At 44.0% G+C, this 13,621-nt stretch overlaps 1 protein-coding gene across 1 annotated transcript; it reads left to right on the top strand.

Moving 5' to 3' along the window:
- The first annotated feature begins 5,748 nt into the window (after positions 1-5,748).
- On the top strand, positions 5,749-13,031 carry LOC122929475 (caspase-7-like). The gene is made up of 5 exons (XM_044283069.1): positions 5,749-5,771; positions 8,902-9,118; positions 10,385-10,557; positions 10,647-10,776; positions 12,463-13,031. Exons 2-5 carry the CDS (start codon positions 8,911-8,913, stop codon positions 12,681-12,683), a joined length of 732 nt encoding a protein of 243 aa, XP_044139004.1. The 5' UTR covers positions 5,749-5,771; positions 8,902-8,910; the 3' UTR covers positions 12,684-13,031.
- Positions 13,032-13,621: the final 590 nt, after the last annotated feature.

Genomic DNA, 13,621 nt, shown 5'->3' with positions numbered 1-13,621 from the left:
GATTTATGAAACTGTCTTTCTTGCCCATAGCAACCAATCACGGTTAAACTTTCATTTTTCAAAGGCAGAATACAAAATGAAAGCTGTCTTGTGATTGGTTGCTATGGGCAAGAAAGACAGTTTTTCTTGTAGACAGTTTCATAGATCGCCCCCACTATGATTTCCAGTTATTTTGAGTAAAGGATGGGAAACTGCATGGAAAAAAAAAATTGGGTCATTTACAATGGATTCCCACCTGCACTGCCGGAGGATGCACATAATTTATGACGAAGAAAGCACCTTGTCACAAATTATGGCATTTACAGCAACCCGTGCACCTGGAGTGAAAATATTCTCCACTCCTTCCACTCCATGACCCAGATCCCACCACTCCCAAGTGGCAAGAATGGTATAAAAACATAGTGTGCGACAAATTTGCAACTTTTTTGTATGCCAGTCTTTGCATTAGTGCAGCGAGCCCCTGGGGAGACAGAGGGGAGGATGGGAGTGGTAGTAGCCCTCACTAGAGGATGTGTCACAGTGGTCTCCCCCAGGCCGTCACTCCTAGGGCTGCTGCAGTGAAAAGGAGGACACACCCTTTCTTCCCTCCGTGCACTCCCTACTCCCTGTAGCTAAGGGCTCCTGCCTGATGGTAGTGTGGAGTGCCCTTGATGGTGGTTGGATGGGTGCCTGGAAAGAAGTGTAGCACTGCAGTGGCCAGCATATGGTGTAGTAGGAGTCAGAAACCAGGCCAGGTTCAGCAAAACAAATGCCTTTATTCACATGAATGTAAAATAGGAGTTGTATCACATCCAACAATAGTCTGTATACAGTAGAAATCATTTCCCCAGATGCATGAATTAGGCAATATTGGAGCAATGGCCCTCTGGTCACACTCTGCTCTTGCTAAAGTCTTTCTCTCTAGTACCTTGGCTGGTGACTGTTTCCTATTAATAACGCCTGCAATTCACACTGCATTGTGCAGGTCAAAAGGTACGACTGGCCAAGTCTTTACTGAAGCATGGAGGGTGTTTTAACTTGCTACCCCTCAACAGGGTCTGAAAAGCTTTACTCAGGTTACCGTGCTGACTCTTTGTCTGGCCATGCAGATTCTCCAGTCTTGTAGCAGAAGCAGAGTGTCACAACCAGACAGCTGAGAAGCTCTGACAGAAGCATTTCAGAACCTCCTCCTTGAGTTTTCTTTGTCTTGGTTTTCAGTTCCTCATCTCGTTAGCCTCTCTCAGCTGTCATGTAGTTGGACTGATTGCATCCCTTTAAATTCCTCCCCATAATGCATTAGTGTGCGGCTTATACAACTTCCTGGAGTGTGTGTGCATGCTGATCCCATTTTCCAGTCTTCTCCAAGATAAGTGCTGTACATTTATTTGTGATTTTCTGTTTGCTGGATCCCAGGTGACCCTGACTCCCTCCGTGTCTAGTGTAGGGAGCCGGTGGTCATGTCCCCTCACTATTGTAGGGTGTTCAGGTGGTATATAGTCGAGGTACGAGGATATGTGATCATCCACCATTGGGATTTTCGCATAGGCTGAGTAGTCAGGGAGAGTGCCAGGTCTTATGCAGGGGTCTCCCTTTTGTTCCTTAGTTTTGGATCCAGTGAGTCATATATTCATTTTGCATTGTCTTGTTTCCTGTACACCTTCCGTGACACAGAGGATCCCACAGAGATCTGTTAGTCTGCGGATTCTTGAAGCTGGAGGCCTGAGGAGAGGAACACATAGTGTCTGCTCCCTACCCCTTCAAGCTCTCCCTTTAGACTACCTAAAACTCTCTGGACCCCACAACCTTTCTGTCTTTCTTGATCAATTTCTTGATTGTATTCCCATCTTCTAACACTGCTTTGCTAGCACACTACTGTAAAGAATATTACACTCTCCATAACAAAGTGATAAAACATTTCCAGTATCTTATTGGAAACATTGGATCACCTCAACCTTCTCATAAAGCACAGTTGGCTTGTTCCCTTTTTGTGGATCTTATCAACGTTCATCTGCCAATCTAGTTTATGGTCCAGGTAAACCCCTAGTAATAAGCCAGAGAGCTTCCTACTTTCTACCACTCCTATTATCTCTTTTGTCTTCACCACGTTGAGTACCAGCCCGTTTTATGCACACCAATCAACAAAGATATGTACGTAGCCTACAATCACAGTACATTACTAAACAATTGCAGATGCTTCTTTACCGGGGTACTGCATTAGTATAATCCCACCATTATACCAAGAGCATGCATTATTTTGGGATAAAAATACCACTGGCCCCCCAAAAAATATACAAAAAGGGAAGAAAAGGGCACTAAAAAGTGTTTCTGAAATGAAAAGCTCCAAATAATGCCAAGAAAAATGGTATGTGTGAAGGCAACCTTTGTACCGTTTTATACACCACGGGGGTAATTTAGAAAGACTGGCATTTTACGTCAGTCTTTATTTCCCGTCTGCGCTGGTGAAGAAAGCACCAAATTTATGACGATTCTCAGGCGCCCTGCTAATTGGAGTAAAAACGACTCCAGCCCAAATGTTAGTTTTTACTCCACTTTTACGCCTGTTTCCCAGTGTAAAAGATCGTCCCAAGTGGTGAGTATGGCGCTGAAATGCCCGTGCATTAAAGTATTGTTGTACATTTCTTTAAAAAGTCAAAAAATTGGGATTTGCTGCGATCCAGTATTAATAATACTCACACAGAGCCCCCAGGAGAATTAAGGCCCCCTATTGTTCCCCCACTGGTAATAAAGCTCTGTACAGACCCCTCAGTAATAATAAGACCCCCATAGTGCTCTTTGTAGATATATAGAATTAAGGCGGATCTATAAGTCCCTCCTATAGAGCCCCCCAGTAGTAATAAGAACGCCTAATGTCCGCTGGATTTGCAGTGCCCGCAGTTTTTATACCGCCCCCTACTGTTATAATGCTCACCCTGAAGTGCCCCCAATATTTATAATGCCCCCCTGCAGTGCCCCCTGTAGTTATATTCCTCCCCCTCCCATACAGTCCCATGTAAATAACATCACTCATCTCTCCCGCCCCCTCCAAAATACAGTCCTATGTATATAGCATCACTCCCCTCCCTTCAGCCCCTTCAACATACAGTCTCATGTAAATAATACTATTTCCCTCCCTCTGCCATAGAGTCCCATGTAAATAACATCACACCATCTCTCCAGCCCCCTGCAATATACAGTCATGTAAATAACATCTCTTTCTATCTACAGCCCCGTCCAAAATACAGTCCTGTGTAAATAAAATCACCTCCTCCCCAGCCGCCTTCAACATACAGTTCCAAGTAAATAATCACCCCCTCCCCAGCCGCCTCCAACATGCAATCCCATGTCAACATCATCCCCTCAACATTCAGTCCCATGTAAATAACATCATTCCCCCTCACCAGCCACCTTCAACATACAGTCCCATGTAAATAGCATCACTCCCTCCCACACAGCCGCCATCAACATACAGTCCCATGTAAATAACATCACTGCCTCCCCCAGCCCTCCGACATACAGTCCCATGTAAATAACATCACTCCCTCCCACAGCCGCCTCCAACATACAGTCCCATGTAAATAACATAATCCCCTCCCACAGCCGACTTTAACATACAGTCCCATGTAAATAACATTACTCCCTCCTACAGCCACTATCAATATACAGTCTCATGTAAATAACATGATCCCCTTCCCAGCCACCTCCAACACACAGTTCCATGTAAGGCTACTTTCACACTAGCGTTCGGGGCTCCGCTTGTGAATTCCGTTTGAAGGCTCTCACAAGCGGCCCCGAACGCATCCGTCCAGCCCTAATGCATTCTGAGTGGATGCGGATCAGCAGGCGGACACCTGAATGCTGCTTGCAGCGTTCTGGGTGTCCGCCTGGCCGTGCGGAGGCAAACAGATCCGTCCAGACTTACAATGTAAGTCAATGGGGACGGATCCGTTTGAAGTTGACACACTATGGCTCAATTTTCAAACGGATCCGTCCCCCATTGACTTTCAATGTAAAGTCTGAACGAATCCGTTTGCATTATCATGGTAATGCAAACGGATCCGTTCTGAATGGATCTAAGCGTTTGCATTATAGGTGCGGATCCGACTGTGCAGATACCAGACGGATCCGCACCTAAACGCAGGTGTGAAAGTAGCCTAAATAACATCCCTCCCTTCAGCCCTAACATACAGTCCCAATTAAATAACCATAACTCCCAGCATTCCTCTGCCTCTCCCTTCACTTACCTCTCCTCATGTAGCAGACCTCACCACAGCTACTCCTCTTCCCTGCGGTCCTGGCCTGCACTGGTCACATGATAGTGACATCATCGCAGGTCCTTCTCAACTGCTGCCTGTTTTACTGGTCACATGACCTGTGATGTCACCACAGGTCCTTCAGCTCTTCCACTGCATTGGATTCAATTGTATTGCAGTCCCGAGGACACCAATACAGTTGTATCTAGCAAGACAAAACATCAGGGGCCCAGGCCCCGAATGTTTTAACCTAGCAACAACCCTGTTATAAACACACAATTTCATATCCCCTATGGCCTCGATTCTCTGAGTTCCCGATATTGAAGACCTATCCTCAGGACTAGAGATGAGCGAATTTCCACTTAAGAAATTCGTTCACACTTCGTTTGGTGGTAAAAGGTGAATTGCATTATGGATTCCGTTACCACGGACCACCTGCATAACGGAAACGGGACGGATCCACTATGCAGCCCATAGACTTCTATTATGACGGATTGAATAACGGAATGCCTCTAAAGGCATTCCGTTTTATGCATTCCGTCATAGAATTGGGTTATGGTCCATGGTAATGGAATCCATAACGCAATTCACCTTTTACCACCAAACGAAGTGTGAATGATTTTCAAAATATGAAATTCGCTCATCTTTACTCATGACAGGTCATCTATATACAATCATAGGGTTTCTGACACCCCCACCAACCAGCCGTACTCTGTAGCCGCCACCACAACCACTTTGAAATGAGCCAGAAGCACAGCGCCATTCAAAGTGAGGTGGTTGTGCCAGGTTACTGCAGCTCATTCACTTAGAGCTCATGCACACGGCTGTTGCTCGACTGTTCAGTACATTGGACACCGCAATTTGCACGGGCAACATCCGTGCGGATTCCGCAAAAGGATCCAGACCCATTCAACTTGAATGGGTCCGTGATCCGTCCACACCGCAAAAAGATAGAACATGTTCTTTTTTTGCTGTGCGGAGGCACGGAGAGAAACCCCACGGAAGCACTTCATAGTGCTTCTGTGGGGTTCTGTGCCTCCGTTCCACACCGCACATTGGAACGGATTGAATGGGCCACTTGAATGGGTCCACATGTGTGATTTGGTGAGCACACGGCCCGGTGCCGCAATACGGGCACGGCTGGGCAACGGACGCGTGCATGAGGCTTAAACAGCTGTTCAGTGGGGGTGCAAGGTGTTGGACCCCCACAGATTGGATATTAAAGGCCTATCTTGAGGATAGCTCATCAATATCGGGGGCTCTGAGAACCTTTTTAAGATTATAAAAATCTTTTTAAAGGGATGATACGTAAAAATACTATGGACTTATGCTGACTAATATGTAATTATCCCTGGGGCAGCTAATATTCTTATAGCCTACATCCTGTGGGAAACCACAGGGCTATGACGCAAGACCTACCTGGCTGAGACTCAGCTTGTAGGAAGGTGTGACACCTGGGTGTCGGTGTTAACCTCCCAGTCCGCCCACACTACATAAACCAGTCCCAGTAGAGATGTGCTGGAGGAGCTCAGGCAGCAGCAGGTAACAGCACATGTCTTATGTGATTTTTTATACTATTTTTATGGATTACATGTTTTTCTGGCAATAATCTAATGTAAGGGCAGCTCGTCACCTGACTCGCTGCATTGTCCTTGTAAGAGCATAACTATGGGGGTTACAAAGATTGCAATAGCTCAAAGTCCTGATTCTTGAGGAGGCCAAAAGGTCCCACTGCAAGGATACGTGCGGTCTGAAATCCACAGCAAAATCTGCATTTGTTACATACAGACCTGATGTGGCTGCACAGCGATGGGGGAAATTGTGTCAGATCTTGAAGAAAAAGACCGTGCTGTGGAGATTTATCAAACTGGTGTAAAGTAGAACTGGCTTAGTTGCCCCTAGCAACCAATCAGATTCCACCTTTCATTACTCAGAGCTTCTTTTGAAAATGAAAGGAGGAATCTGATTGGTTGCTATGGGCAACTAAGCCAGTCCTACTTTACAGAAGTTTGATATGTGACCCCCAGTGAGAATTTGAAAAAAATAAATAAAATCCACAAGTGTTGTGCTGCACTTCAGATGTGGCTTTTTATTCCAAATATCTGCAATTAGCGTTTGGTCAATGATTGTGAGGCAAAACCAGGTGCAGGTCTAAACACAGAACAGGTGCAGAGCTTTCCCTTATACCTTATGTCTGTGGAGGCTCCAATCCTGTTTTTTGCTCACAATCCCTGAAGTGTGAACTTGGCCTTGTGCCTCATGCACACAACCGTGTCCTTCTTTTCAGTCTGAAAAATACGGATGCGGTTTGTGTCGAGTCTGCATTTTTTTTTTTTTTGCAGATCCATTGTCTTCAATGGGTCCGTGATCCACATTATGCAGACAAGTATAGGACTCCTTTCCTGCATAACGGAAATGGGACAGATCTGTTTTGCAGCCCATAGACTCCTATTATGACAGCATGAATAACGGAATGCCTCTAAAGGCATTCCGTCATAGAATTGCGTTATGATCCGTGGTAACGGAATCCATAACGCAATTCATCTCTTACCAGTAAACGAAGCGTGAACGAATTTCCTAAGCGGAAATTCGCTCATCTCTAATTATGACAAGTAGTGTTGAGCGAAGTGAGCTTCGGATGCTTCATCCGCAGTCGCTTAATTCAAAACTTCGGAATAATGCTGTACGGAGACCCGTCTCCGTACAGTATTAGAATGTATGGGCTCCAATGAGCCGAAGTAAGTTATTAGCGAAGTCGCGCTTGACTTCGTTGAATGGGGCTAGGTCTACACGACATTTTGTTGCACCAATTTTGCGCGACAATTTTAATAATTGCAGTCTATGGTGTCGCACTGCAACATGCTGCGACTGCGAAGCAACAGTCGCAGAAAATCCATTCGAGATTGATTTTCCTGCGACTGTTGCATCGCAGTCGCAGCATGTTGCAGTGCGACACCATAGACTGCCATTATAAAAATTGTCGTGGGACCAAATGTTGCAGTGTAGTTGTGCCCTAATAAATTGCGCGACTTATTGTCGTTGTGTAGCCCTAGCCTAACTTCAGTAGTTGATTTTTTAAAGTGAAAAAACACTTTAAAACTTGAAACCGAACTCTGCTTCGGTTTCAAAGTAAGCAATCTGGACAACATCCACTCATGGTCACTTGAGAAAATTAAGAAACAACTTGACCTAAGAGGATCACTGTATGACTTGTATTTAACCAGGGGTTTGGTGTTTGTGTGTTTTTTTTTTTTTTTGTTTTTTTTATATATATTTTATTTTTTTTTATTGGGGGGGGGGGGGTCGTCATGCATTACTTACAGTAAGTGTCAGCGTGCTTTCAATGTGCATGGATACACTCTTTGTATTATATTGTACATCCTCCCGAGGACAAAACAAGCCTGGGGCTCCGCAGAATATTTCCCTTGCAGCTGTCATTCATTGTCACCTCCAGGAGCCATGTAGCTTGTCAGGACAATCTTTTGGTGACAAATAGCATTAGGCTGAATGAAATTCCGTCTTGTAATCATTTCTATTCGTGGATTAGACCTGAAAGTGTCATTAACAGGAGATCACATTTTTCTTGATCATTCACGTTATGTTCATTGACATGGCAGCGCTCCTGTGGGTTATTTTGGGCCTACATTTTACATGAGCCTTACTCAGCAGCTCCGCTAACAATGTTCCTGCTGTAACTGATCAAATATTAAGTGGAAAAAGAACCGATAAATGATTCATGTAGATTCTCTAGGTTCCTCTAGTCCCCATTTATTTCAATAAATTGGTAAGGTAATCACAAATTCAAGTGTGAATGCGCACCTATTATCTTGGGAGTAGCATTCCTCTGCACTTTTGCCCCCTCCCCTATCCAATAGACTGCCTTGATTAGGTGGTAGATATGGCTGTGCTTGCTCCTCCTCCCATTGGTTGCTTGACGCACATGGAGGTGACTAGGAGCAGCACACCATATGTGCGGCGTCTGCGCTCCTGAACATAGAAGCCCAACGGCTTAGGTAGGTTTAGCGTAGGACCCGCCTGACCTGAGACCACCTTGGCGCTTGGTAGGCGGGCACAGATGTGTTTTGATCAAAATATATTGACTAAGTGTCTCAGATATTATCATATCAGAGTGAGGACTTTGTCCATATATAGTGCTTGCATCTACTTTACTAAGTGCAGTATTATCTTATTTCTGTGATTTTCTTCAATAATATGGCCAGGGACATCCGCACATTTGTATATCATATCGTGCAGGATGTTTTTATCTTAGTTTTTTCTGTGGAATTTTTTTTGTCAAGGTAATCACAAATGCTGAAGAATTGGGAGTGGGACCCCTCTGATCTTCAACACCGACGTAGGATCCCAGCTGCTTGACCTGGGAGCCTGTAGTGCCTCCTCTGGCAAACTGTAGCATTACACATTGGGAGAGGCAATTTATGGATTAAATAAAACCTGAAGGACCATGTTCTGCCTTTGTACAACCAATTGGAGCACTGAGGGTGGTGATGGGTCTGATGTGAAAAAAAATTACCCCTAACTTCTGAATCCAAATGATCACAAGTTGACACTTCAACTTCATCAGTATTTCTATAAAAAGTGTCTGCTACCACAGGAGTAATGACTTGTACCTTCCTGACTAACAGCTTCTTCTCCCTGCTTTATGTTTTCTTAGTGACTCATCATGTCAAAGGTGGCCAAGTCCCGTGCTGTAATCATCGCCATCGCAGAGTTTCACATGCGACCGGGGGGCAATGGTATTGCATTAGATCCCCGGAAAGGTGTCAAATATGACCTAAAACGTCTTCACAAAGTACTTAGTGGTCTTGGATTTGCAGTGTCTCTCCATACAGATGTCAGCGCCAGTGAGATCAGAGAAATCTATCAGAAAGGTACTAGAGATTGTGTGATCACCTTCTTACGAAGGATCCTCTTACGGTTTGGGCACATTTAATAGGCCTCCACACAGCCCAATGCAAAAGGAGAAGTTGATGACTGAACATTATTACGATTATTCATGCACCATTCACTTTGCATATTATCGGTAGCACATTTTCCCCCCCCCCCCCCCCCCCCCCCCCGCTTCAGGCAAACAACGACTTAAGGTGGCACATTAAACATGCACGTTTTGCTCACTTGTTGGGTGATCGACGCCGCCTTTACACAGACCAGTTATTGGAACCAGCATTCATAGGACCATTCGTTCCTGATCCTTGGCCAGTGTAAAATGACCCTTAGGCCCCTTTCAGACGAGCGAGTATTCCGCACGGGTGCAAAGCGTGATGCGAACGCATTGCGCCCGCACGGAATCCGGACCCATTCATTTCAATGGGGCTGTGTACATGTGCGTTGGTTTTTATGCATCACTTCTGCGTTGCCTAAAAATCGCAGCATGTTCTATATTCTGCCTTTTTTCACGCAACACTGGCCCCCTAGAAGTGAATGTAGCTGCGTGAAAATCGTATCACATCCGCAAGCAATTGCGGATGCGATGTGTTTTCTACGCATGGTTGCTAAGAGATGTTGTCTGTATACATTCAGTTTTTTTTATCACGCGCTTGCAAAACGCATTAAATCGCATTGCACCTGCATGATAAAAACTGAATGCGATCGCAGGTAAATTGAATGACTTTGCCTTGCGAAATCGCGCGGTTTTCCCGGAACGCACCTGCAACACATCCGGACTTAATCTGGACACGCTCGTGTGAAAGGGACCTTACTCTTACACAACAGAGGGGACTGTACTAATTTTTCTAAACCGGTGATAATCTCTAAACAGGCAGCTTATATTCGGTTTCTCTACAGCACCATCGCAGGTGACACGAGGCATTACATATTGTGTATAGTGCTGTCCATGTAATGACTGAATAGGTTGGGTCCTCCAGAGAGATCCAGTATGTTATAGGTTGAGATCATAGGTCTCATGTTCTGGTAGGCAGCTACAACACTATGTCCACATTTAATGTGCCAGTTTTAATCAGCTGAAGATGTCCAACATTGCATGGACTACACTTTTTGGGGGGACCATAGGCATGGTGGTTCCTGACAGTCCATAACATTACTGTAGATTGGTTGATGCAAGATACAAAGCCAATGTTGAACATATCATTAGTGGTAGATACACTGGGTAGCATTGGTAACTCTGATATCTTCTGCAGAGAGTAAGAAGCCACAAGGCGATTGTTTCATCAGCATCCTCTCCACCCATGGTGAAGAAGGCATCATATATGACTTTTATGGTGAACCTGTTCTGCTGAGAGACCTCTACAGCTGGATCTCTCCACACAACAGCCCAGCACTGAGTGGAATACCCAAACTATTTTTTATACAGGTGAGCACTACCAAGCACCCAGTGTTGATTAGGAGCATGTCTCTGTTATGTATGGGTACCATTATAACACCTGTTGTTTTTGGTTGTAGGCATGCCGAGGAAACAAACTAGATGAAGGCACAAATCTCGAGACTGACAGTGCCCCAGCGCAGATGAGTGTCTTCTCTCACATTGACCATCTCCCAAGAGATACTATGGTCATGTTTGCAAGCAGTGAAGGTACAGTAAGTAAAGCATAGACCTAGGGTCAGCAATCTTCGGCACTCCAGCTTTTGTGAAACTATAACTCCCAGCATGGACACAGATAGAAGTGAACAGAGCATGCTGAGAGTTGTCGTTTGACAGCAGCTGGAGTGCTAGAGGTTGCTGACCTTGGCATAGACCATATGAAGTAGATTCACCCCTGAAGACTGTCAGAATTTGCGAGAATAGGTTAACCTAAATGTTTTAAACCATTGGCACAATTCTACTAATTCTGTATAGAGTGCATCAATTTAGATGTGCCAACTTTATCACAGGGGCTCATGCTGGATGATAAATTTGGTGTATGGCCGGAACTATTTTGGTACAACTTGTTGTATTTTACAACCACTTCCACGAAGCCACACCATGTTGTGCCCCTAGTTGAACTTAAGAACCAAAACCATTCACCTAGGGGCAGTGGATTCTTTTTTTGGGGTGATAAATAGGTCTAAAACTTGATGCGCCATTATGCACCAAAATGTAGAGCCTTTTAAGATGTAGGCTACTAGCATTCACATAAATAAATCTACCCCAAACCTCACCAATCACCCTTAGTGACAACTGCTGTTCATCTGCCATACACAGCCCTCAATTGTCAACTATCTGTTACATTATGGTGACGGCTTAATGTTCTTCCCTTGCTTTAGAACCTGAAAAAATATGAACTGGCTTGCCCTACCCTTACCCAACTGAATATGAAAATCTCTTTCCAGTCCATGGAGCACAGTAGATTGTGGTGGGGAAGTAAAGACTGTCAGAGGGCACAATACAGCCACAAAATCCAGAGGATAATATCAGTTCTCCTGACACATCTGTTTTACTAAATACTTGTATTACCCATGAAATAACAATCCTAAATCTTTTTACAGCTCCGTTCCTCTGTTAGGCCTCATGCACATAGACGTTTTTTTTTTTTTTTTTTGCGGTCCGCAAAAACGGTTTCCGTTGTTCCGTGATCTGTTTTTTCTTCCGTGGGTCTTCCTTGATTTTTGGAGGATCCATGGACATGAAAAATGAAAAAAATCTAAGTCAAGTTTGCCTTTGAAATGATAGGAAAAAACGGACACGGATGACCATCTTGTGTGCATCCGTGAGTTTTCACTGACCCATTGACTTGAATGGGTCCGTGAACCGTTGTCTGTGAAAAAAATAGGACAGATATGCCAAACGGTGCATTTTCCTTTTTTTTTTTTTTTTTTTTTTTTTTTTTTTTTTTTTTTTTTTTCTCCCCCCAATGGGTTTGCGGAAAAAACGGAACAACGGCCGCGGATGCACACAACGGTCGTGTGCATGAGGCCTAAATCGTACTAACAAAAAACTGACAACCAGGTGTTGCCGGGAGGAGGTCTGTCCTTGCACACCGTGATACTGTCCAATTTGCAGTGATTGACCAGGGGAATGGTGACAGCCAGTTGTCAATTTATTCAAACCTCTTTAGGAGGAATACCAGAAACATTATAATGTAGAGTATTAAGGAAATTGATATTTTCGGAAAGTATTTACTAAAACAGACTTGTCGGGAGAAAACAGATATTCTTAAGCCATCCCAGAGATTACCAAATCCCATAGTCTGGGGGTACTGCCATGGCTGTTTGTTGTACAGTTTTTCCTAGGTTCTCGTTGGTATCTTGTACTCATTGTTGTATCCCTTTACTTACTCAGGTTATGCCGCGTTCAATAATCCCTCAGGCTCCTTCTTCCTAAAGGCATTATGTGAGTTGCTAAGTGGGAGTGAAAAGGATCTTGAACTGACTCAGCTACTTACCCGCCTTGCTTATTGGGTGGCCTACAATTTTGAGAGTAACGGGAAGAATGGAGGTTTCAAAGAGATGCCATGCTACATTACAAACCTTACTAGAGAACTGTACCCATTCCGGACGTAGAGGACAACTGGTCTTCTGTTGGACTTATAACTTTACAGCTTGCAATAGCTGTCCAGCCATACAGAGCTATAGCCAGGGGATCATGCGCCCCAGGTGTTAGATGCAAGGGATGGGCATAAGAATTTAGCCACAGGGCTAAGGCCACAGACTGTATCTGCAGCTATACTGACAGGTGAACAACAGTCTAGAGGGCCCACATCTTACCAAGATTAAACTGCTGTTGCATTGCCAGAGGACATGTGATGAACAACAATCTGAAAGACTACTAAAGTGTACAATGGATCGCTGGATGTACGTAGATGTTGAGAAAAAGTTAGATTTCAAATCAACATCTGCTGCCTATACAGAATGGAGTTTATTTTTTGGTGTATATTTATTTATATTCTATTTGTATTTATGTTGAAATAATAAATCTATTTTTTTAGTAAGTAAAAAAGTGTTCAAATGTCATAAAAATGTAGCTATAAGCTGGTACCAAAATCATTAGTTATGAAAAATAGTCCAAGGGCTGTAGAAAGGGTTTGCAGGGCACAAGGGGTTTCTGGGACCCAGTGGGTCCCACAAATTTACCCTTATTATACATGACTCGCCTGTAGGAGAATGTTTGTAATATACCATACTTACTGTTTCAAATTTGCATGGATCAGCCACCTAGGAACCCAGTCACGTGATGCTCCTCTTCTGAAAAATCAAAGTCTTCAGACTTTTTTATTTTTTTCACATTTTGCTATGTTGTAGTCTTGTGCTAAAAAACAAACTACAAATTCACATTTCCTCCATCATTCTGCACTTAATACCTCATAATGAGAAGGTGAAAACTGAATTTTATAAATTTTTGTCACTTTAAAACTAGGAAAAAACAGAATTTTGCATGGACATAAGACCCTTTGCAGTGGCTGGGTCTGGAGTGTCTCTAACGCAACGCTAGATCCTCTGGA

This window comes from Bufo gargarizans, chromosome 2 (genome assembly GCF_014858855.1).
Source record: "Bufo gargarizans isolate SCDJY-AF-19 chromosome 2, ASM1485885v1, whole genome shotgun sequence".
Taxonomy (NCBI): Eukaryota; Metazoa; Chordata; class Amphibia; order Anura; family Bufonidae; genus Bufo; species Bufo gargarizans.
This window is presented reverse-complemented; position numbering and strand designations above follow the sequence as displayed.

Excerpts from the sequence above, each read along its gene's own strand:
- LOC122929475 (XM_044283069.1), top strand. The coding sequence starts at position 8,911 with ATGTCAAAGGTGGCCAAGTCCCGTGCTGTAATCATCGCCATCGCAGAG. Across the intron at positions 9,119-10,384 it reads CAGAGAAATCTATCAGAAAG|AGAGTAAGAAGCCACAAGGC; the intron begins GTACTAGAGATT and ends TATCTTCTGCAG. Across the intron at positions 10,558-10,646 it reads CCAAACTATTTTTTATACAG|GCATGCCGAGGAAACAAACT; the intron begins GTGAGCACTACC and ends TTTTGGTTGTAG.